A 22,269-nucleotide genomic window follows, 5' to 3' on the forward strand; every position below is an offset into this window, starting at 1 on the left:
AAAAAAAAAAAAAAAAAAAAAAAAAAAAAAGTTAGAGCATGATCTTTTGGGTTTTTATCAGATGCTGCCAGTTTTCTGCAAACCTCATTTTAGTTGCTTTTCAGTTCCTGGTGTTTTCAGCCACATTTGAAAGTGCTAGATACCCTGTAGTTCCTTTCCTCATCACTAGATTATAAAGCTCACAGTGAAACAGGGAAGTGAGAGAAAGAGAGTGTCATAAGGTTGAGGAGGAGAACATCAATGAAGGATTAATGTTAGAGAGCTCCCTAGGGACAGCAGGTGAAAAAAAGCATTTACTTCTGCTGCCCTAGGACTTGTGAACAATGCTGTTTGGAAATGGGAACTCTGGACATGTACTGTGTGTAAACTGGTGGAAGCAGAAAAGTTATAGCTTTATTTCAGTGTCCTGTATGATCTAGCCTGCATTTGTTATCTGTGAGGAGGTGGGACTAGAAGAAAGGCCAAGAACCTAATGGTCCTTAATAAAACTGGCATTTCTGAGAGGAGTCTATTGGGCAGGCTAAGAAAATACAAGAAGGGATGAGATCTGCAAAACAGTCAGACTTCACTGAATCTAAGAGGTAAATCTGTGAGCCATGGAAACAATTACTTCGGATGTCTTCAGGTTAGATCCTCTGATGTATAATAAACTGTAAGCATTGACAGAAGATTTTTCTGCTTTCACATCATCTTCCCAGGTGGATTCTTGGTGCCTGGTAAGGCTGGTTTGCATTGCAGCCTTGGCTGTAGTGGTAGCTACGCATCTGGAATGGTCACATATTGCTATGAAATCTGTTGGAATTGAGCATCTTTCATGTGATTGTATTTGTGACATGTAAGATTGAAATATTTCAATTGGATTAACAACTTATGTGATGTGGTCAGATTCAGGTAGGCATATGCACTTACATACAAGCAAAAGGCTCGTTTGCATCCTTGGGGTATAGATTAAGTGAAAAAGAAGAGAGTAGCATCAGGAGTTCATTAATGTAGAATTTGTCTGCAATCCCTCATAGAATCTGCACACACTTCTAGACTGCCTAGATCTTAAAGGACTCTAGAGAAAACCATATGGAGCAAAAACACTGTTTGTGTTTGTTACTGACAGGTTAGTTGACTGCTTACGAGACTTTGGGCCAGCAGACTTGCAGCTGGCTTGTTTGATATGCAAAACCCTCTGGAACTACAGTGAAAACATCACAAGTGCAGCCTTGTGTTTTGGAGAAGATACTGACACGTTGCTGATGCTGCTCACATCACTCTTAGGTGAGATTCACATTGTTGATGTATTTTCCGTAATAAGTGAATTAGAAGGAGCAAAATCAAAATGGTATTGTTTGGATGGGAAGTCTGTCATGGATCTGTAAGTGGGTTGGCCAGTATAGACTGTCCAGGAACACAGTGGTTTATTGACACACAGCACACTTCCTGAGATTTTGCAGATTGCCAAAATGGAGTTGGCCACTGCTACTCCCCTCTTTAGCCTGTCTAATCAGCATGCCACTCGTGCTTTTCACCAGCTGCTCTTTGGCCTGCTTGAGCCAACTGTCAGCACAAAACATGCTTTTCTCTGGATATGAGCCCTTCTGGCCTCAAAGGTATCACAGAATCACAGAATGGCCAGGGTTGGAAGGGTCCTCAAGGATCATGAAGCTGCAACCCCCTTGCCACATGCAGGGCCACCAACCTCCCCATTTAATGCTAGACCAGACTGCCCAGGGCCCCATCCAGTCTGGTCTTGAACACCTCTAGGGACATCCACCACCTCTCTGGGCAGCCTGTTCCAGTACCTCACCATTCCCTCTGTAAAGAATAATTTCCCCCTGACATCCAACCTAAATCTCCCCTCCCTCAACTTCAAACCATTTCCCCTTGTCCTGCAGTTACCAACCCTTTCAAAGAGTTGATTCCCCTCCTGTTTGTAGGCTCCCTTTAGATACTGAAAGCCTGCAATGAGGTCACCCTGCAACCTTTTCTCCAGGCTGAACAAGCCCATCTCCCTCAGCCTGTCTTTACCTATGAAGATCATCTTCATGGCCCTCCTCTGGACCCTCTCCAGCAGCTCCCTGTCCTTTTTTGCACTGGGGGCTCCATGCTTGGATGCAGTATTCCAGATGGGGCCTCACAAGAGCAGAGTAGAGGGGGACAATCACCTTCCTGCTGGCCACCCCTCTTTTGATGGAGCCCAAAGAGTGAAAGAGTAATTGCAGCTCTTTACAGAAGCAGTTTGGTGCTGCTGCATGGCACATGCTGGGCTGTCTGGGGAATGTGGCTGTCCCTTCAGAGGCAGAACTGTATGACAGGGGTTCCTTACTGCCTTGCTTTTCTCACCAGGATCTCCTGAAGTGCAAGGACAACATCCTGACGATGTCGTTGTGCTCTATTTAATGTACTGCAATGGAACTGGAAACTTTACAGCCATGATCATACTTAAATTTTCTGGCATGCAGCAATGAAAGTATCTTTGTTTTGGATAATTCTGAAATATTTCTTCCTCTACATTTAACGTTGCTTATTCCAGCAATAAATTTGACTGCAGAGTCAGGCTGTGTAGCAGTTGGAACTCTCATTAAATAGTACAGCTTTCAGAGTCTGGACGCTCATGTACAATCACCATTCCAGTTACAGAATGTAGCAGCAATTAATTACAAATAGGTGAGAAGTAAATCAGAAGGCTGGTCTTCCTGCAAGCTGTAGTCAGAAGAGTAACTTTAGGGAAAAAAAAAAGCAGCTCACTGGATCTGGTTCCTCTGTGTGTTAATATCTTAACAAATTTTTAGCAATAGCTTCTGGTTACTATTGTCCTACATCTTCCTCCTCCCATTGTGTCCAGTAACAGCCTTGAACTGTCATCACTCTGATTCTATCATTCAGGAAGCAGGAGGCAGCTTCTGACAGGCAGTGGACTGTACTTCAGCATTGGCACACCCTCAGGAAGCTGAACAAGTACTGCATGGCAAAGCAGATACCTCTGTTCACCTGCTGTGCTTGACCTCCTCCTCTGTATTTCTCTTTTCCATACCTGGAACAAGATGACAGGAGATTGGAATGAGCCAAAGGGGAGTGGAAATAGCATGAAAAGATGTGAGGACCAAGAAAGTGAAGCAAAGATATCACTTCTCTTTTCTCCCTGCCTATTCCCAGCAGGCTGAGCTGCCGTGGCACTGCTTTCCAATAACGCTGTCATTTGCTTTTCTCAGCTGCTCTCGAATCTTGTGTCACTCTTTGGGCTCAGAGCTCCTTGCAATTGGCGTTTCCTGGCCCTGTGCAGTGGCTCCACCTTGCCCCACTCCCTCAGGATTAGCAATGGAAATGAGTCTCCATCCTGAGAACATCCTTCTGTGTGATCATTCAGTGAAGCCTCCTTTCTCTCTCTCTTGTTACAGACATTTCTTCTGCTCACTTGTACCTCCCCTTTCAATTCCAGGAGCTTATTTTGGAGTCGTAGTACCTGTGAATTTTTACAAGTCCAGTGCTCCCAGCCCCTGTCCTGATGGAGCTGCAGGGATGGGGAACCCTTGCAGACCAGAGGCAGTACACTATTTTTCAGCTTTCCCTGTGGCATGTGGACCCAGTGTGCATGTCCTGTTCCTGGGCGTGCAGCCAGCTCATATGCTGTTTTGACCAGTATCCAAATTTGCTTGTTTTGAGGAGGGTCGTGGGAAACTTCTATTATCTGAAGATGCACAGCTTGCATGTGGGACATTGGCCCTCACTGATCCCCCAGCATTACTCATGTTCTATTGTGAGAAATTTACTGTTTTGTTTTAACACTTCAGCTTTGGAATGATTCTGCCCCTTTTTGCTCTGGGCTGGTATCACTGATTCCACATTTTAGACCTATAAAGACGCAGTCAGCTTCTGGGTAGGAGGTCATTTCAGGAGTAGGCAAGGCAATTCTGCCTGAAGAGAAGAACCATAATCCCCTATTTTTCTCCTCAGGATCTCTCACTGCTGGTCTGCAGAGATTCATTTTGCATACGCTGGGCTAACGGGCCATTAGTAAGGCAGGAGCCAGTGGGCACAAGCTGCAGTAAGAACAATTCCAATTAAATATTAGTTAAAAAATAAAAAAAAATCTACTCTGTCAGGAGCCAAGCAGAGGAACAGGTTGCTCATAAAGACTGTGGAGATTCCATTCCTGGAGATTCTCCAAACTCAGCAGTAGCTAGACCAGAACAATGGATCTAAGGTGCTCTGGTCTGGGCATGGCTTGGCCCAGGTGTCCTCCAGAGAGCCTGTCCAACTTAAATCATCTCATGGTTCCACCAGATACAGATCGGATGCCTTAGGCTGGATTTTATCTCTTATTACAGGGCTTCTTCTTGCAGAGATGTGATGTTTTCCTTCTTGAAATAATGAGGGGTTTTTTTCCTCTTTCTTTTTTTACGTTGTCTTAAGTGGCATTTTCCTTCTGTGTAGAATGCCATGTTAGACTAACATCTCCTTCACAGTCAGCAGGTCTTAATTTTGATCATTGAGAAACACCGTAGTGGCTTGGAAATGTAATATTGTTTGCTGTTACTGGTAACTTCCTGTGAAATGGAGCCGTCCCCATGCACGAGTAACACAGTTTCTTACAGCTGTTGCAACTCAGGGTATCTGCTCTGCACCAGCAGCCTTTCTTTTACACATGAATAGTTGCTATTAAAGTGTTAACTCAGTGTGAGTAACCAAAGTTTCTCTCCAGCTCCGAGCTGTCTTTTACTGCTGTGAGAGTGCAGTAAGCTCTGCTTAGGTTTAAGAGATTGTGAATCTGCTGCTTTCACCATCTCGGATCAAGATTAATCATGCTGCCCGTTAGTTGGAGGATTACATCTTCATTTTGGCCCGTTTGTGGCCTAAGTGCTGTCAGATATCCTTTCTGTTAAGTTATGCTGAACTCCTGGATGGAAACGTTTGTTCAGTGTTATCAGTTGTGTTTGTAGATTCCTGTTGTAGGTGTATTCTACTGGCTGCAGACTTGCTTCTTTTTTCCTGTAAGGATTTGTTACTTTGTTACATGCAGGTAAAACAGAGGGGGAAGAACACTGGATGATGTCTTCCTTTCATTCCTAACATCACTTGTCTCCGTTAAGACTGCCCAATTATTTTATTTATGCAGTTTGTGAGTAAGGGAGGCCATCAGTAATATATTGACTGGTGTGGTTCAAATGCTTTAAGTACAGTAATGGGTATAGCTTGATAAAGTCTTCAAAAACTAGATTGGCAAAGAAATTTGTGCTGCAGGAAAAAAAAAAAAAAAAAAAAAAAGCCATAGTTAAATGAATAGGATTACTGGCATTAGCAAAATTGCTTTGGGTACTGCTAAAACTGATGTAGTTTCCAGGCTGATAGTCACAACAAATGCTTGGGCTCAGAGCCACAGCTGAGCTGTGGTGTTGAGAGAAGATTATAACCTGCTATGTGCTTTTTGCCATTTTTCTGACTTCAACATCCTTTATTTCCAAGTAAAGCTACGTCCTTCAGAAAGTGACGCTTCATTTTTTCTTAAGTGTAGAATTGGTTTGAAGCTGTGAACATAGACAGCTGCTAAGTTGTATGTGCTGTGGTCATAAAATACATCATTGGGTGAGTTCAAAACTGATGATGTTTTCCTTGGTTACAGATGAAGAGCTTGCGTTGGGCTACAGCCTTGACAGAGGGGACCACCACAAACTATACTGGGAAACAGAGTTCAAACCTGTGGCAGAAAAACTTCTGGGCAGAATTCAGAGCCATCGCTCCTCTGTTTCCACTGCGATCATTACTGCATTTTAATCTGTTTGGGGCTTTTGTTATTTGTGGATTGTACAGATATACTTATGCAATGTATGTTGCCATTGGTAAGTGTATTGGACAGCACAGGAAGTTAATGTTTAGAAAGCTGGTAAAGCTTAGTATTTATATAAGGGATACTATCTTTTTATGGGGCTTGCCTGAAATTTTTGCATTGTAATTACATTTTAGAATATATTTGAGTTTCTCAAGCACCCATTCAGTAAGATTTTTCTTGGCTGGCAAAAAGAAAGAAAACTATTTGCTGAATCTCTCATTTTAAAAGGGGAGTTATCAGTGGATACCTGGATCCTGTGTCCCATAAAGGAATATTGCTTGTTAGAAGCAATCTGTTACCCAAAGACTTGGATGCACTTTTACTCTATATGAAATTCTGCAACAGAATAACCCAAGTGCTAGGGTGGGCATACTGGAGTGTTATATCATGGGATTCACTCTTCACACTGAAGGCTCTCACAGTCAGAGGAAAGTTGCTCTTCTGCGATCCCCCTTTCTTTACCTGATGCCATGTCTCACATCTTTCTTTACCTTATGCCATGGGCTCACATCTCCATGCATGGGGCAAAACCAGGGCAGCCCCTTACATAGTTCACATTCCTTATGAGGCTTATTAGGCTCTTGGCCTGTTCACTGGCTGTGTGGTCGCCTCCATTGCAGCAGTCTACAGAATAGAGCTTAGTACGGTTTGGCTCTGACAGCAGTTCTGCTGAATTCAGAAAGATCTGTTCTTATCTTTGATCTATTCCTTATTGTTCTTTCTTTTGCCATTTTAATTTTAGCTAAAGTTGAGAGATAAACAGCTTCAATGCCCCGTTTGCTCCTTGGCCAAGAGTGGATGTGATTTTCAGGCATATGAATGAAGGCACAATGGGTAAGAGAGCACTGGAGGCGTTTGTTCTTGGCATTCGCATCAAGGCAGAAGGCAGGAGAACACCATGCTGCGTGGTGCAGGGTGGGGATGCAGCAAACAGACCTCGTGGCTAAGTCCTGTCAGAAGCTCTATCAGAACTGAGAAATCCTCAGTGTGTCTGTCAGAAGGCAGACGGAAAAAGACTTCTTGCTCAAGTCCTTGTGATGGTAGAAATGTAGGCAATTAAAAGGAGTTCAAAGAAAATGTTAAGTTATTTCAGTAAATGCAAGTTATTGCAGTAGTTCAAGCAACTGAACTGTAAACAGCAGTGTAGGGTGTCCTGTAGCACAGCAGAACAGGATGTCCCAAACTGGGGGGAGAAGCTGGGACAGCCCATGGGTGTTACCTCTGTCCCTGTGTTAAGAGTTTGTCCTGTGACAGTCTTAGGAAGACACACGCATAGGAATGCTAAGGAGGGCAGAGGACAGCTGAGGCCTCAGAGAACCTGTGGAGCCTCACAAGTCTGGCTCTTTTTCTGAGCAAAACTCTTAATAATAATAATAGCGAGCTCCAAAATGCTGAATTTCTGCTGTATTCCTATGGCATCTTTTAGCATGTGTTTGTGTTTATGACAAACCTCAATGCAGGAGTTCTTTCATGATGTGAGGAGCCACTTCTATTTAGAGACCAAGCACATAGCCTCTTGCACTGTTGTTATTTTTTCTGCCTTGGGAGAGTATGTTCTCATGCGCACGTGCAAAGTTTTGTCTGAAACTGTGAAGATGTAAAGCCAGGGGCTGCTGGGGAGGACTGTGAATTGCCCATGGGCAGATGGGTCTGTCACATTCCTATGGGTGGAGATAGAAAATGCTGGGTTTGTTATTTTACTAGTGCCTCATGTGGGCCCATGCAGCAGCCAGCCATTAGCTCCCACCCCTCCTGCTAGCACAGGCTGGGTGTGTTCACACTGTCCTGGGAGGAAGGCCACAGCAACGTGGCCTTTTGGACAGGTTCCCTCGCCTACATCTTCTGGAGTGAGTTGAGTTGCCGCCACTACTTGCCCACGATGGTTGGGGAGCACTGAGGTGTTGTTTCTGCATGCACAGAAGCTGCTGCACTGTGTGGCCACGGGCTGAGGCTCTGCAGGAGCTGCTCAGGGCTGACAGCCTGCAGCAGCCACTCACATTAGTGTTTGCAGAGGTGTCGCAGCTTCTTCCTCACCCCCAGCATCACACACAGCTTCTGCTCCGTGCAGTAGGAGCCAACTGCCACTTTCCTGGAGTGTGACTGTCACTGGCACCTTCACCATTTTCATGTGTATAAAGATGACGCTGCTCTTAACAGTCTTGCTCCTCTTGTTCTTAGGACCTCAGATTCCTCAACACCATTCATGGGAAAGCCTAAATGTTTTCAGACCCTTACTCTCTGGTAAGCAGCTCTGTGTGTAGTTAGGATTGGCTGTGAGCACTGTTTGAAAATGTGGCAGGAAGAAGCCCTTTGCAGACACAGTTTGCTCTTTGAAAAGGAAGAGGGTGCCTGCATATGCCAGCTTGTGGCTGGAGATTTCATGCTGGAAATGGACAGGTGAGGCTTTGTGGAAGACTATATGTCTACCTCTGAGCTGACAAATGAGCACCAGGAGCAACAGATGCTGCAGAAAATCAATTTCCAAAGTGGGAAGACACTTTTTGTTGGTGTTTTTTTTTTTTGTACGTCTTTAGGCTTAGCTTGGTTTTGTGATTTTTTAGACAGGAAAGTTTTGCACTGTTTTTGGAACATCAGAAATCCTGTATTTTTAGTTAAGAGGAAATAACAGATGCTTCCTGTTAGTCACGATTTTTGACAGTTTATTAATCTTTCTCCCCTAGATCATTTAAAATGTTTTAGCTTCTTGGACTACAAGCCTAAAACTGTTGTCAGTGTCCTGCAGCAGCAAAAACCAGTTTGAGCTAGCTCAGTTCTACTGGTGGGACTGGGTACATCCATTTATTTGCTGCCCTACTATTGTAAGTTTTGACACGTGAGGTTACTTGAACCCCATCACAGCCAGCTGCAGGAGTGCATCCAAAGCGGTTTGTCACAACTCTGTGTCTTTCAGTGAGGCCTTTGAAACCCTCTCTCCCAGTGTCCTTTTAGACACACTGTCCAGCTATAAGATAAACCTGTGAGGAAAAAGAAAACCCCGTACAGCAGAACAAGCCTGAATAGCAGGTAGAGAACTAAGGGAAAGAATGAGGGAGGATAGGGGGCAGATTGATGACAGGCCTTCCCAGTATAGTGAAGAACTTCATTTTCTACACTTTACCTCCCTCCTGTTGGAAAAGTCACGGTACTTTCAGTACCTTTGCTCAGTTACTGCTTCAAGCATTTAAAACCTGTCTTTAACAGAGCGAGCGTGTAAACCAGTAAGAGCAGAAATGCAAACTTAAACCACAGAAAAACACCAGGAGGAAAAAGTTGTTATCTTTATTTAAAAAATACCAATAATACTGACATATTCAAAAAGCAATTCACACTCATACAAAAGTATTCATGTGTTCTCCAAAACCACTGTATATTAAATGTCAGCATTTTAATCATGTTTTGATTTACTAAAAATAGATGGTTTTTAGCCTAGTTATTTAAGCAACTGCAAAAAAATCAGTAAGACCAGCGTTGGGCATGTAATGCAGTAGGACTGTTTGGCAGCCTCGAACAACATTCCCATCCCTTATCACAGCCCCTGAGCAGGGAGCAGCTCACCCTGAAGAAGCCAGACGAGGGGCTGAGTGACACCAGATGTGGTCAGATCTGTACAGAGCTCTACAGACCACGTCCTCTTCTTTCCATTGCACTTTGGAGCTCACCAAATAACGCCGAACGAATGTCCTACAGCATTTTAAGGCTATACTATTTGAGAAAATTGACTGCTATCTTTCAAATCATCAGTGTGGACAGAGGAGGTTTAGTTCTGATTAAAAATAAATCTAAATAACAAGGCTTTTTGGAAACCACGCACAATAAAGGCTCAGACAATAGCAGTGCTCGCTTTCACTTTGAGCTCAGCTGGAACAGCCTCTCTGTTTGCTCCACCAGCACAAATAGCAGCATCAAGATTTTCTAAAATTATTCTCGTAGGGAAAGTAAATGTTACCAAGTCCCACTTCTTTTCACGCTCCAACTCCTGTTGCGTTTGCCTGACAAGATCTACATAGCTGTGGTTTGCGATATTGCCACAAGTCCATAGAGCGCCCCGTGCTGGCTGAAGCCAAACCGCCCCCATGGGGCAGCACTTCGGCACAGCCCCGTCTTTTCAACCGCCAAGCGTTCACTGCCCCTTGGCAGCGGTGACGTTCCAAACGTGGAAAGAGCTGAAACTAAGGGAGTTATGGCACAACGGGCATCTTAATTTATAGCTACCATTGGTCCTGAGGCTTCGTATCTTCCTCTGCCATACTGCAGCTGCACAACATTCCAGCGTCGACAGGCAGCCGGAGACATCAGGTCATATAGCGAGTAATAGCTCTCAGAGCATAAAGTAGTTCGGCTTGCATCCGAGCTTCTACCAGAAGCAAATTTACATGGACCTTTCAAAAGGAAAAGGAGTCACTCTTCAGCACAGTGCTCACAGAAACGTACTTCAGTAAGAGGAAGCCTGTGGGGCTGTGGTTTTCAGATTAGCTTTTGCCTTAGCAGTGGGGGAGAGCTTTGCGTGCTTCAGCTACCCAGAAAACTAAATTAGTTCTATCAGTAAAGCTTGCCGCAGGAGGAAAGATTTAAGAGGTGCTCCACTGCTGCAGCACAACGCAGCAGCAGAGCACGGGGGCGTTCAAGTAGGGCCAGGGTGGTAAGAAGAGCTGGGTAACCTGTAGCAGGCCAACTGCTTTAGCTGGGAAAAAACCAGACAAGCTTTCAAGCACAGAAGCCCTTCAGCAGTAGCTGACTACGTGCAGCTTGGAAACGACTGTGGAAGTTTAGCTTGATTTAGTTAATTAGTTGAAGGCAAAAGGGTGGTTGGTACCTGTGGAGCGGAGGGGGTTGTTAGCAAAGGAAGAGGTGGTAAGGTCGTTTGCCCCTGTGGGTCAGAGAGAGAAACACACAGCTAATTACACACAGGTAATTATCGCCCGGACAATGAGGGAGTGGGGAAGCAGCAGTGAAGCATGGGTGGGAAATCTTAACATGCCGTACAACTATTGCCTCTGCTGAGGGAGCGGCTCCTGGCTGCTACCAGAGGCAACAAGTTGGGTTGCCCAGCCCATCTCTCAGTGTAAGCCCTGTGCTTCTGTGGAGGGGAGATGAAGAACCATGTGGTGGGGGGGGATGAGAAATGTTTGGCTGGCTGTTCCGGCTGTAGTGGCTGTGCCTGGCTTCCCTGGCATTGCTTCCACAAGGATGGTGGGAACAGCTGCCGAGTGCCCGCAGGCACACGTACATTTACAGGCTTTGGGTTTGGGCACGGAGATGCAAAGTATAGGCTTTAAAGAAGGGTTTATGTGCTTGAAAGCTTGTAAGTCTAACAAAAAAACCAAAAACCAACATATGAACTATTTTCCTTCCACCCTTACATCATCATTTATAGTACCCTTATTACAACTGGGTATCTCAACTGTTTTCACAAGGAGTTAAACTATTATCTAGCAAACATTCAGCATGAAAATTATTTCAGTCTGGGGAGTGCTATTTCCTGAATGTAAGCAGAAGCCCAGTACCAGCGTTAGCCACATGCTGGCTGGGTATGTGTGCTGCTAGCAAGGCTAACAGATCTCCCACCCCTGCCCTTCGGAACGCACACAAACTGTACCTTCTCAGAGTGTTCAAACTGCCTCCAGAAGCTATCATACATTCTTTTTGTGGTCTTTTCAGGAGTGCAAACCACAGTCTTGATATAAACTTTAAAGCTGCGGTCCAACAACTGATTAATTTCACCATAGTCATAATCATCGTATCTGTTCGGAATTGAAAGAAACACTTTCATTTTCAAGAAGCAGTTATTTCACTTACACTCTTTTGTAGCTTCCTATGAGAAAAATCAACTGTTGTATAATTTGTACCACTATTCAAAGTTTAAAAAGAAAACAAAAACCAAAAAAGCAGCCAAACATGCACGTATTTGCTTAATAAGAGTTCTGCTTCAGTGAAAAACAAAACAAAAAAAAGCCAGTGGTAGGACATCTGACATATGTAAAAGAAAGGAATAAAACTGACCTTATTCCAAACATACAATGAATATAGTTCCAAATAGCTCGTCTTAGCATTGAGGTATCCACATCTTTGTGCATGGCCATTGTGTTGTAAGTCAGATTATAAGCAATGTGAAACTTCTCATCAAGTAGCTGTCCCACATCTGGGTAAAGACGATTAACCAAGGAATAGCCGTGGTCTTCCCAAGAGTAATCCTTAGAATAAGAACAAATGCAGACGTGAACTTGTGAAGGTCTGGTGCTTTTGTTCACTTGCTCGCCTTCTCACCCAGGGGCAGTAAAGTGCAGCACAGCGATTTCTGGGTGTGGTGTGTGGCACACCAAGCAGAGAGCACTTGAAGCGTCCTGCGAGCAGCTCCATCCTGCTTACCTGAGCTCGGAAGGTGGGCACGTGCATCCCGTGTCTGGAGAAGTCCTTGTAACCATAGCTGGTGTCCTCAAAGTGACGAGACACATCTCTTGTTGGTGCCGATTCTTCATCTTCTGTTAATTTCAAACAGAATTCCACACAATTTCACTAACAACAAACCACAACTGGAACTATTACAGAAAAATGGCAGTTTTTGTGGTTTTTAACATTAATACAGTTTCACCAGACTACCCAGATTAAAAATCTTTGGTACGGCTTAGTATGACTGCACCCATGCTTCCTTAGAGGAAGCTCCTTGAAAAACATCCAGATTCTTTCTTACAGACAAGCCTCTTTTTCTCCCTTCTTTTGTGTACATATCATCAAACCTGGCACTACTTTGTTTTTTGTTTTTCTAAAGCATTCACAAAACAAAACCAGGTGCTCCCAATCTCAATCCCTTCAATGTAATGGTGCAGTGTTTGTGACATCTAACAGCTTTTTTCCCTCTGCAATGGTATGTACGTCTTCAAGCAATTTGGAACACTAAAAACATGTATACACACTACATCTGCACTACCTGAAGAACACACAAACATGCTTTCTCTCTTCTCTCTTTCAAAACGTGTAGCCATCTCCTCCTGGCTGGCTTCCTCTTCATCTCTGCACTCCTGCAGTTGCTTCATTTTCTCCATAAGAGCTTCAACTTCACAGACAGACTCTGTAGTCTTGAAAAAGAGACACAAACATTTCATTTCTTTGTGTAACAAAAACTGACAAGTATGGCAGAAATCATCAAGCCAGAAAATTTAAGCAGTTGTGTCCTTCATTTACATCTCTAAATACTGATTTCTCTAGGAAACCAGCTCTTGAGAGAAATCTGTATTGACTTAAGAGTTCACATTTAGTCATCACCTTTTCTGTCAGATCCCTGGTATTTTTGGTAGATTTTAAGAGTCACAGCTTTTTGAAACAGGCGGTTGTACTAAAATTGAAATAATTTCTCTTACTTAATCTAAATGTCTAACAACTGAAAAACGAGGGGCTGTAACAGAAATTCCGATAGAGGAAGTAACCACAATTTTCTGCCCAACTGTTACTTTTTCTCCTCCCCTGCTCACATATTGAAGAAAACATTGAAAAGAACAGTTAGAGTGAGTGTAAATGCATATGCAATGAAGTCTCAAAGGCAGGACATAATCTTATTTCACAAGAGTTGTTTTGTCACCACCACATTATACCATTAATTCAATATCTGATTCTGTAAAAATCCACCTGTAAAGAGCAAGATGAAGCTATCTTCAATTCATACTGTTTTCCCCATTTCCTCTTTGCCTTTTGCAGTCAACTTGCTCCTTCAGAAAACCAGCAAGCTCATCAGACAAAATCTGAATGCCATCTGCACGATTACAGTCAAGTCTCACCCCGCAAGGAACCCATGCTGAAAATATGTTATCAGTGCACTCACATCATGCTTCTCACCAACTGGAAGCAAGCACACATCAGTGAGCACAATGCCGCAGGCAGGAAGCCCTGTTTTAGATACAGGGTCAGAAAATGGTGAAAGATCTGGTGTGTGATGCATCACAAACACCTCAAGGCATCCAACGCTGCACTCGAAGGAAGAGCCAACTTTCCACTGTGCACGTGGAAAAAAAAAAGCACTTCTGGTCATGGCTGCTCAGGCTGTGCATTGCAGTCTAGCTGAGGTCAGCAGCAGTCATTCAGTTAGGCGAACAGATGAGACACAAAGAGCAGACAACAGAGATTGTATCTCTGTCTCTTCCTTCGGTGGCTTCCCATAGCGTCATTTCAGCACCTCCTAAATGTCTCTTTTCAACTGGTTGCTCTTCATCTAGATTAGGCTAAGCCATCCCACTCCCACTGAACAGAAAGGCATCCTCGGTGTGTTTGGTTCACAAAGAAACTACTGCCACTGAAAGAGATTGTTTGTTCAGACAGACACTTACCGGAATACTTGCAGCTGGGCTGGCATGAATGTCATCCACCCCGTGGTAGCCATTTGTGATATCACACAAGCAGTAGTTGCTGACAGAAGGTGGCCTGAAGGTGTGACCGCCTTCGCAGTCGATCTCTGGGCTGATTCCGCAGCCAAACGTGAAGGAAGCAAGGGAGTGGTAGTGTGTCAGCAGAACGACGGCGTGGATCAGCTCTGCCAGGGACCAGCTGTTCTCTTCTGTCTTCAAAAGTTGCTTTAAAAATAACGCAAGACAAAAGCACGAACTTTAAAAAAAGGTTCAGGTGACTCCACCTTCATGCAATTTATCAACATATTTCTTTGCCCGCTAGAATTATTTTTCCTATATCCACAGTTGCTTCCTAACTCTCTGCTGCTGCTAGCATGCTGTGTCCCAGCTGCAAGTGACCTGGTGTTAAGCCACACTCAGATGACTTCTCTCCCCTCTCCAGCCCCCAAACAGCTACTGAAACCACTGCAGTTTCTATTTAGCACCATATGGTTTGCACCAAAGCCAGGCCAAATTGTGTTGAAATCTCACACCTCTAATGAAAAGGCAACCACAAGAATTGCATATTTCTTCTGCTGGTCCTTGGAGACTTGGAAAATCCTGGCAACTCCTGGCAAACCAGCAGTGTTAAAGCCTAGCACCAGGGCTGGCCTCCCTCCGTCTCGTCCTTGTAGGTGGAATGCTCTACATTTGGTAAGAAGCTTCAAACCCCTACTTCCCCTTCAGGCAGGAAAGTGTGGGAGGTTTGGGGCCTCCTGGCAGAGCGTACATCCTACCCCCAGCCTGCTGTCATGCCCCTGCTCTGCACCTGGCATGCAGCACTCAGCAAGCACCAGCACCTGCCTCCTCTGTGTTAGGGGGAAAGGGAAGGGCAGAGAAGGAAAGCTGCTCTAGCAGCCACTGTCAGGACAGAACACCCCTCACCCTGTCTGGCTGAAAAACAAGCATACATTCGCATTACTTGCTGAAAAATTTACCTCGATGTGCTCCTTGGTGATGAGCCAGGGTCGGTGAGCCAACATTTTGTTCAGTTCTCCCAAATTCTGCAGTTTTTGCGGTGCGTTTTCCAGACCGTTCAACCATTTGGGGTCTCCACCAACATGCAGGAAGTCATTCACATGGAGGTTAACAAGGTAAGAGCACTGATGTCTGGCTGCAGCCTGGAAGGGAAAACATGATTCTGATACAGAAAACATAGTAAGTTTGCACTTACAACAACTACTGTAAGTCATCATTTCCTCCAAATACTCAAGAATAAGACTTGCAATGTTCAAAGATTGAGTTAAAAAAAGAAAAAAGGAGGGACATCTGCCTGTTTTGAGGATTGTTCTCCCAGTATAAATATTCCTCATTTGTATACACTCTAATGATGCTGGCCACAGGTGCAACATGCCAACACCCAGGGAGAAGTACAAGCACAGACTCACTGCACTGCCATACTGCACAGTGGGCTCCAGAGTGGAGGAAACAACAGTGCTTCTAGATGAATCTTTGCCAGCTAGAACAAAAGCAGGTTTAAAAGCACATACAGCAAGAACAACTAAAGGGTAGCTTTGCAGCAAAGTGTCATCTTTTCAAACAGTAATGCTCTTCCCCTCAAATTAAGCTGCAGCCCAAATCTTTAATGTAATTTCAGCAGCTGAAGGCCACTGTGCTGTCAGACTGGAAATGAAAAATTCAATCACTTTGGGCAGATAACTTTCTCAGAACAGATTCGTAAACAGAGGATGGGACCACGATGTCAGAGGGAGGTGCATTTGATGGACCATGCACACAAAAAAGCTGTCTTGAAAACCAGTTTCTGAGATACTAAGGAAACCAAAAATAAGCAACTGTTTATATTTTTACAACATTTTTTTGCTTCCTTGCATTCGCACTGAAGCTCTGAACATCAAGAACATCAAGTACCGGTCTTACAAAACAATTTATACAGCAAACAGGAACAAACCTACTCTGTTCTTCCCCTCAGCTTCTACCGAAATGCCTCAGCAACTAGCAAGTGCAAAACACAGTAAGAACTGCTAGTAAAAGAGATGAGAGATAACTGCCCCAGCGGCCTCTTGTGCTCCGGCGTACCATTATCCCGATGTAGTGCCGGTAATGAAGAGGGAGCGGGCCGTCCATCTGCAGCAGATAGTGCTGAGTTTTCAGAAAGCTTTCCAGATACTGTGGGTGGAAAACCATCACCAAGGTAACGTTGTCCAATCGGCCCAGCGTAGCGAAAGAGTCCGCGAACAGCGTGTGCATCATGGCGTCTTCGCTTCCCACTTGAACGGTCTGATTTAACAGAAAGAGCAATTAGCAGTGTTGTCTCAGGAGCGCCAGGAAAACACTAAACAAATGTACTGCCACAGCACCCAGAGCCCCAGTGAAAGGAATGACATGAGACAGCTGTTAATAGCATTAAATCAGCACGCATACAGCCGGGCACACAAAATCCCAAATATTCATACCACCAGCAAAGGGAGACTTTTGCCTTTTTTGCTTTCTCTAGTGCAAAACTCACTTCTCATTTCTAACCCTCACCGTCACTTTCCCAAATGCCCCAAATTCATCTGAGCTTTCTACAAAAATAGCAAGCTTGCTGAGAAGAAAAAATTTCACTGAGAGGAGAAAAGAAGGAAACAAGAAGCTAGCTAGGACAACGAGGGAGAACTGACTGAAGTTTAAGGCTCAAGAATTCCCAGAAAACCACAGGCATATCACCGACTTTTCCTCTGCTCCAAATCCTCCTACCAGCTGATGAGAAGCACCAGAAATGCTCAGCCACAGCACTCTGAAGTCTGACAGACGGAATGGCAGTGGCAGCTCCAGAAAAAATGACCCCGGAGCAGAGGGGCAGGTACCTCGTGGACCAGTAGGAAACTGCATCCAGACATTCACAAGGAAACAGACACTCCTCCCCAGAACAGTATTGGGTTTCTCTACTGCTAGACAGCAGAACAGGATGTTTTGTAACCATTCCAGGGCTCACTGCTTTTGCATATCAGAACCGTGGCCAAAATCTCACCAGGACTGAATGTGAACACAAGTGAAAATGTTCTGCAGTTCAGCAGCTGTCCTGAAACCAAGTGTGGGTTCCTACTAAAAAAGTGTTCCTTAAAAGCATAAAGTTCACTGTGTACTTGAAAACACCACCGCACCTCCTTCTCTGGGATGAATCTGCTTGGTCCGTGTCCCAGTGGTCTAGGAATTCTTATGCCGAGTTCCTAGAAAAGAAAAACACACCATCTCAGCATTCGGTTATAAACAGCTTTTAGCTGTGGTTGCAAGAAAGAGGAATATGTCATTCAGAGCAGAGCTTATTTGGGTACTTTGGGTCCTCTGCCATGGGAACTTTTTCTGGTACCGCTTGTACAAATGCTGATTATTTTCCTCCAAGTGCTTTATAAGTAGCGCACTTGTTTACAGTGCACAGTCCCACTCCGGCAACAGAGAAGTGCAACAACAAAGGCCCTGTCAGCTGCAGAAAACATACACAAATATACATATGCACACATGCTCCAACCTGGTTCACAGCAAAGTTGCACAGAGCATTTTTGGCAGGGTGTCCAGGACAAGCTGTTCAGTACACAGCCGGCCGCTGTGCGGTTGTGCCACTGATACAGAACGAGTGCGGTGCTGTGCATCTGCCAGGAAACCAAACAGCTGTAACCCTCGTCAGATCGCTTTTTCCCCAACCTCAAACAGGTCCTAAACTGCCAAAAGTACCCGATCTGTGTTTCCATCAGCTTTCTTTTTGTGATAAGTGGCTGCTAGCAGAGGAAGGGGTTGTTCCCTGCATGCTGCCGTGGCCCCATCCTGCTCCCAGCTGGGGCTGGACCCACGTGTGGCACTGGGGCACTCTGGGCACAGCAGAGCACCCACAGTTCTTCCAGGCTTCGTGCAAACAGAGCCCCCAAAAGCTGCCTGCCACATCCAGCTTCAAGCTTTGCTGCATTTTCCCCACATAGATAAAGGCTATTAGAAACAAGCAATCCCAGTCTCACTCACTGTTGCATTTTTTCTCTCTTTAGCTGAGGTTTCTATTTGCACGAGCAGAGATGTTATTAATCAGTTACTGTCCCCTGAACTTTCCCCTAAGTTTTTAATCTTCCAAAAGCTCACAAACACCAGTGCATATCCACGTCAGAGCTGCCAAAGCCTATTGGACTGCAGTGTCCCCCAGCCAGGTGCCCTCACTTCTCCAGTCCCACTGGGATAAATGGAGACAACAAGCAGCTCCTACTGCAACCTCTTCACCTTTCCATGGGACTGCGAGGCCTGTGAAGAAGTTTTCCTCCTCAGGGTCCTGACATTTACAAACTGCTTTTACTAAGCTGCTGGCAAGGCCACTTGTCCCTGTGGAATGGCATTTAGAATGTCCTCTTTGCAGAATGGTACAGCTCCTTCTCCCAGCTGCTATGGTACCAGCAAATCAGGGATATCTCACATGCGGACTTGAAGGAGACATCTGTGCACATGCTGCCATTGAGCAGGTGGGCTGCAGCATCTGCCAGCTTCAGCACTCCAAAAGGAATACCTTGAAATTTGATTCCTGACAACTGCATTTTGCTCCTCTTCTGTCCCAGAGAAGAGGCCAAACTACAACGATTACGCTGCATGTGACAGCTCCATCAGGAAGGTTGAATTGAAAGCACCCCCCCAACCTCCACAGGATGACACTGTGCTTTCTGGGGGTGCTGAGGAAGCCGTCTTGCTTTCCCTCTGGTCCACAGATCCTGGCACCAGCTCAGCTCTCAGGAAGCGCTGATCCACACTTCCGTTCTGGAAGGGATGTAGCAAAGGATATGTGAATGCTGCACAGCTCACTGCCTCAGTTTCCAACCAGCAAAACAGGGGTGAAAAATCTTTCTTCCTTGAGTGCTGAGAGCAGAACTATACCTCCTGATACAGGGCATTTTGCTGCCACAGCCATAGGGTGTACAAGATGTTGCCCATTAGAAGTCTTCTGAAAACAGTCAGTCATAGAATCATAGAATGGCCTGGGTTGAAAAGGACCACAATGATCAAGTTTCAACCCCCTGCTATGTGCAGGGTCACCAACCACCAGACCAGGCTGCCCAGAGCCACATCCAGCCTGGCCTTGAATGCCTCCAGGAATGGGGCATCCACAACCTCCTTGGGCAACCTCTTCCTACAGCAGACCTTTCAGAAACCATTTTCCACTACTTTCACATGCAGAATCAGCATTTAGCCATGCTCTTCCCACACTTGTGAAACACCAGGCACCTCCAAGTGCTCCGAGCATCCCAGCATCTCCATACAATAGCAGCAGCACGGCAGTAACTCTGAGCGCTCCTAGAGGCTCTCCCCTTAGTTATACTGCATTCCCACACTTCACAGCTGCTCTTCTAAACATGTTCATCCCAAGGAGCACCATTCCCAGCCCCCCCTTCCCAGGCACACTGTGGCCAACGCAGGGTGCAGCACCCAAATCTTCCCATGAAGATGCAACCCCAAAAGCACCCAACCAAGTAAGGCTGAGCAATCAACCACTATTCTGCTTATTTCAAAAGCGTAAGCGGCTTTGATGTTGTTCTGGGCCATCTGGTTGCACACCAAAGTGGCACCTCTGGAGGGAAGTGAAACTTTGGCTGTAAAAATGCTGTGAGGCCAGAAGAGATCACCTCAGAAATCAGAGAAAAGCCACCCCTGGCAGCTTATGTGATGCAATTCACATCTCTGTATTGCTACTGTTTGTACTTCCACAGGAACCACGTACGCTGGATGCTTGACATTTCTGAATCTCCACATCAATCATCACTGCCATATCTGTGCATCTCACCTATTTTATTCATGCAACATTTCTGTGAGATAAGGCACGTGAATGATCTCCTATTTAGAAAACAAAAAAAAATAGAAACAGAAAGGCAAGGTGTTTGAGTGAGGCTGCTACAGGGAGCCCGATGGCTCGAGCCAAGCTCTCTTGAGCTGCAGGATGACTTCCTAACTAGCAGACTGTGCCTGCTCAGAGACTTCTCAGCCAGAGGATGTGTGTTCTATGCAAATTCACACCAAGACACAGCACTTCTGAGGGGAGATGGAGAAGTAACGAGACAAGTCTGCAAACTGCACCATGCTTCCCTCTTACTCACCATGCTTCCCTTCTCTCTCACCTATCTGGCTCACTTCTTACATCCAACTCCGCAATGCCAGAACTCTGCACAGTGTGCACACTTGTGCTCAGAAGGCAACTTATCCAGGGGCATCCCCTTTACTTACAGCTTTTCTGTATCTTTAAGACTGTGAATTGAGCCCATTTTCAGGGAAATTTTTGAAGTATCTTGTCAGGGACAGCACTGCTAACAAATTTAAGGCAAGTCAAAGTCATGAGATGGAAAACTGAATGGCAAATGCTTAAAGGGTGTATTTAATACTTGAAGAACAATGTGCCTCAGCACTGTTGGTAACAGAACATCATCAGCTTTGGTTCCGAACGTCTCCAAAAGAAGTGTCACGTTTGAACAGACACCTGACGTCAGAGATTTCACCCTGAAACAGCAGGGATGCTGGGCTCTTGGAACGGGCACAGCTGCTGCTCCACAGCTAAGCCTAAAACACTATCTCAGCTCCCACCCCTTCCCCATCTATGGCTCCCAGCAACCGAGGCCCTTCCTTCTGTCACAAAACCTCTCCCAAAACCCAACTACTTGGTTGGAGGGGTGTGACGATGGCCACCGAAGTGCAAATGTTCAGTGCTCATCAGGACACACGACGTTCAGGCTGCCCTGGACCAACACTGTGAGTCACCCCGCTCTCCTCACCTACAGTCAGCAACCAGTACCTGACGCTGCACCTCCCTGACATCCCCAAGGAGCAGGGAATCATCTCCAAGGCTCCGCAAGCCGGCACTGCCCTTCAGGCAGAAGGCGGCACTCTTCAGCCCTCGCTGCCCCCTCCGCGAGCCGTCGCAGTGGCGCGGACCTGGAGTTTCCCTCACTTCTAAGGATAAGCTGCTGTTTCGATCTCCCTCTACGTTTATCACCTCCGGGCTGACAGGCGCTCGGCTTGAAAGCCGCACTTTCGGTCGCGCGAATACGGCAGTCCCGGCGGCTCCCCCCCTCACAGACGGGTGGCTTTGGGAAATAAACAGATCCGGAAACAAAGAGTATGGATTAAAGACCGTAACTTCTCTTTCTAAGAGAGAAGAAAATATTCCTTAACACCTACATCGTTTCTAAAGACGGGGCTAGACAGAACCGCTGGTTTGTCCTATTCTGTTCATTTACCTACACTCAAAGCATCAGCGGCGGCCACATCCCCGGAGCGCATCGCGGTCGCTACGACGGCAGAAAGCGGTGCAGCCGCCCGCCCCGTGCCCGCCCCGGCAGCAGACATGCCCGCACATGCACGGACACGGCCCCAGAGACCGCGGCACCGACCCTCCGGCCCGGCGCCGGTGCCGAAAGGGCAGACTCGGAAGGAAGGTCCGCCACCTCCCCGCCGCGAGCACCTATGAAGCCGGCGCTACGTGCCAGGCGCAGAAGGAAGCAAGTTTAACCGAGGCGGTCACGGCCGCGCGATGCCGAAGCCGAGCAGCCGGTGCTCCGAGGCGCCTCTGCACGGGGCAGCGCCGGCAGCAGTTGGAGCATTCGGAGTATGGTAAAATAAAAGCCCCGACGTGCGGAAACGAAGGATTTCCCAAACCGAGCTCGAAGAAGCGTTTATTCCTTCCCCGAAACGACGGTGTCGCCCAGCCTAGTTACGCCTGCAACAAGCTCATCTCGAGAAACCCGAGGCCACGTCCCCTCCCCACTCCCTACCTGCTGCTGGGGGCCCGGCCTGCCCACCCTCATGCCGGCTCCTCGGGCCGGGCCTCACCGCGCTCCGCACAGCCCCGCTCGGCTCTGCCGCACCGCCCGCCGCAGCCGGGCCGCCCTCTTCGCCGGGCGGGGCAACCCCGGCCCGCCCCGGCCCGCCCCGCCGACACGACCCCGCACCCGCCCCGCGTGCCTCCTCAAAGTCCCCGGCGCTGTGCGGGCAGCGGCTGGGCTGCTCGTCGTTTCTTAGACCACCGCAGCTCCTTCCCTCGTTTAGCAGGGGGTCCCCGCCTCCTGTCGCGCACCGACATCGCGATGGCTTTTAAAGGGCGAAGGTGCAGGAGGCCCAGCTTTGCAG

General features: G+C 46.4%; 2 protein-coding genes across 6 annotated transcripts in view; one reads left to right on the top strand and one right to left on the bottom strand.

Moving 5' to 3' along the window:
• The window catches only part of ARMC2 (armadillo repeat containing 2), a 65,109-nt gene extending 57,481 nt beyond the window's left edge, over positions 1 to 7,628 (top strand). For 2 of the 3 annotated variants that reach the window (XM_042827330.1, XM_042827339.1), the window contains exons 17-18: positions 1,109 to 1,266; positions 5,609 to 5,908. In XM_042827330.1, coding sequence (XP_042683264.1) covers positions 1,109 to 1,266; positions 5,609 to 5,760 — 310 coding nt within the window. In that variant the 3' untranslated portion in view covers positions 5,761 to 5,908. Of the gene's footprint in view, positions 1 to 1,108; positions 1,267 to 5,608; positions 5,909 to 6,557 lie in introns of those variants that run through there. The other variant, XR_006170335.1, reaches the window with a different exon arrangement.
• Positions 7,629 to 9,075: 1,447 nt separating this feature from the next.
• SESN1 (sestrin 1) overlaps positions 9,076 to 22,269 on the bottom strand; it is a 73,554-nt gene continuing 60,360 nt past the window's right edge. Inside the window, exons 1-11 of one of the 3 annotated variants that reach the window (XM_042816758.1) lie at positions 21,915 to 21,999; positions 17,292 to 17,357; positions 16,225 to 16,425; positions 15,126 to 15,308; positions 14,131 to 14,373; positions 12,741 to 12,888; positions 12,182 to 12,294; positions 11,816 to 12,006; positions 11,412 to 11,556; positions 10,629 to 10,682; positions 9,076 to 10,194 (exon numbers count right to left, since the gene is read on the bottom strand). In XM_042816758.1, coding sequence (XP_042672692.1) covers positions 10,108 to 10,194; positions 10,629 to 10,682; positions 11,412 to 11,556; positions 11,816 to 12,006; positions 12,182 to 12,294; positions 12,741 to 12,888; positions 14,131 to 14,373; positions 15,126 to 15,308; positions 16,225 to 16,425; positions 17,292 to 17,357; positions 21,915 to 21,947 — 1,464 coding nt within the window. In that variant the 5' untranslated portion in view covers positions 21,948 to 21,999 and the 3' untranslated portion in view covers positions 9,076 to 10,107. Of the gene's footprint in view, positions 10,195 to 10,628; positions 10,683 to 11,411; positions 11,557 to 11,815; positions 12,007 to 12,181; positions 12,295 to 12,740; positions 12,889 to 14,130; positions 14,374 to 15,125; positions 15,309 to 16,224; positions 16,426 to 17,291; positions 17,358 to 21,914; positions 22,000 to 22,269 lie in introns of those variants that run through there. The other 2 variants (XM_042816741.1, XM_042816748.1) reach the window with 2 other exon arrangements.

The sequence above is a fragment of the Centrocercus urophasianus genome, unplaced genomic scaffold (genome assembly GCF_019232065.1).
Source record: "Centrocercus urophasianus isolate 14NV4802_14NV808 unplaced genomic scaffold, USGS_Curo_1.0 seq_10, whole genome shotgun sequence".
In the NCBI taxonomy this organism is placed as follows: domain Eukaryota; kingdom Metazoa; phylum Chordata; class Aves; order Galliformes; family Phasianidae; genus Centrocercus; species Centrocercus urophasianus.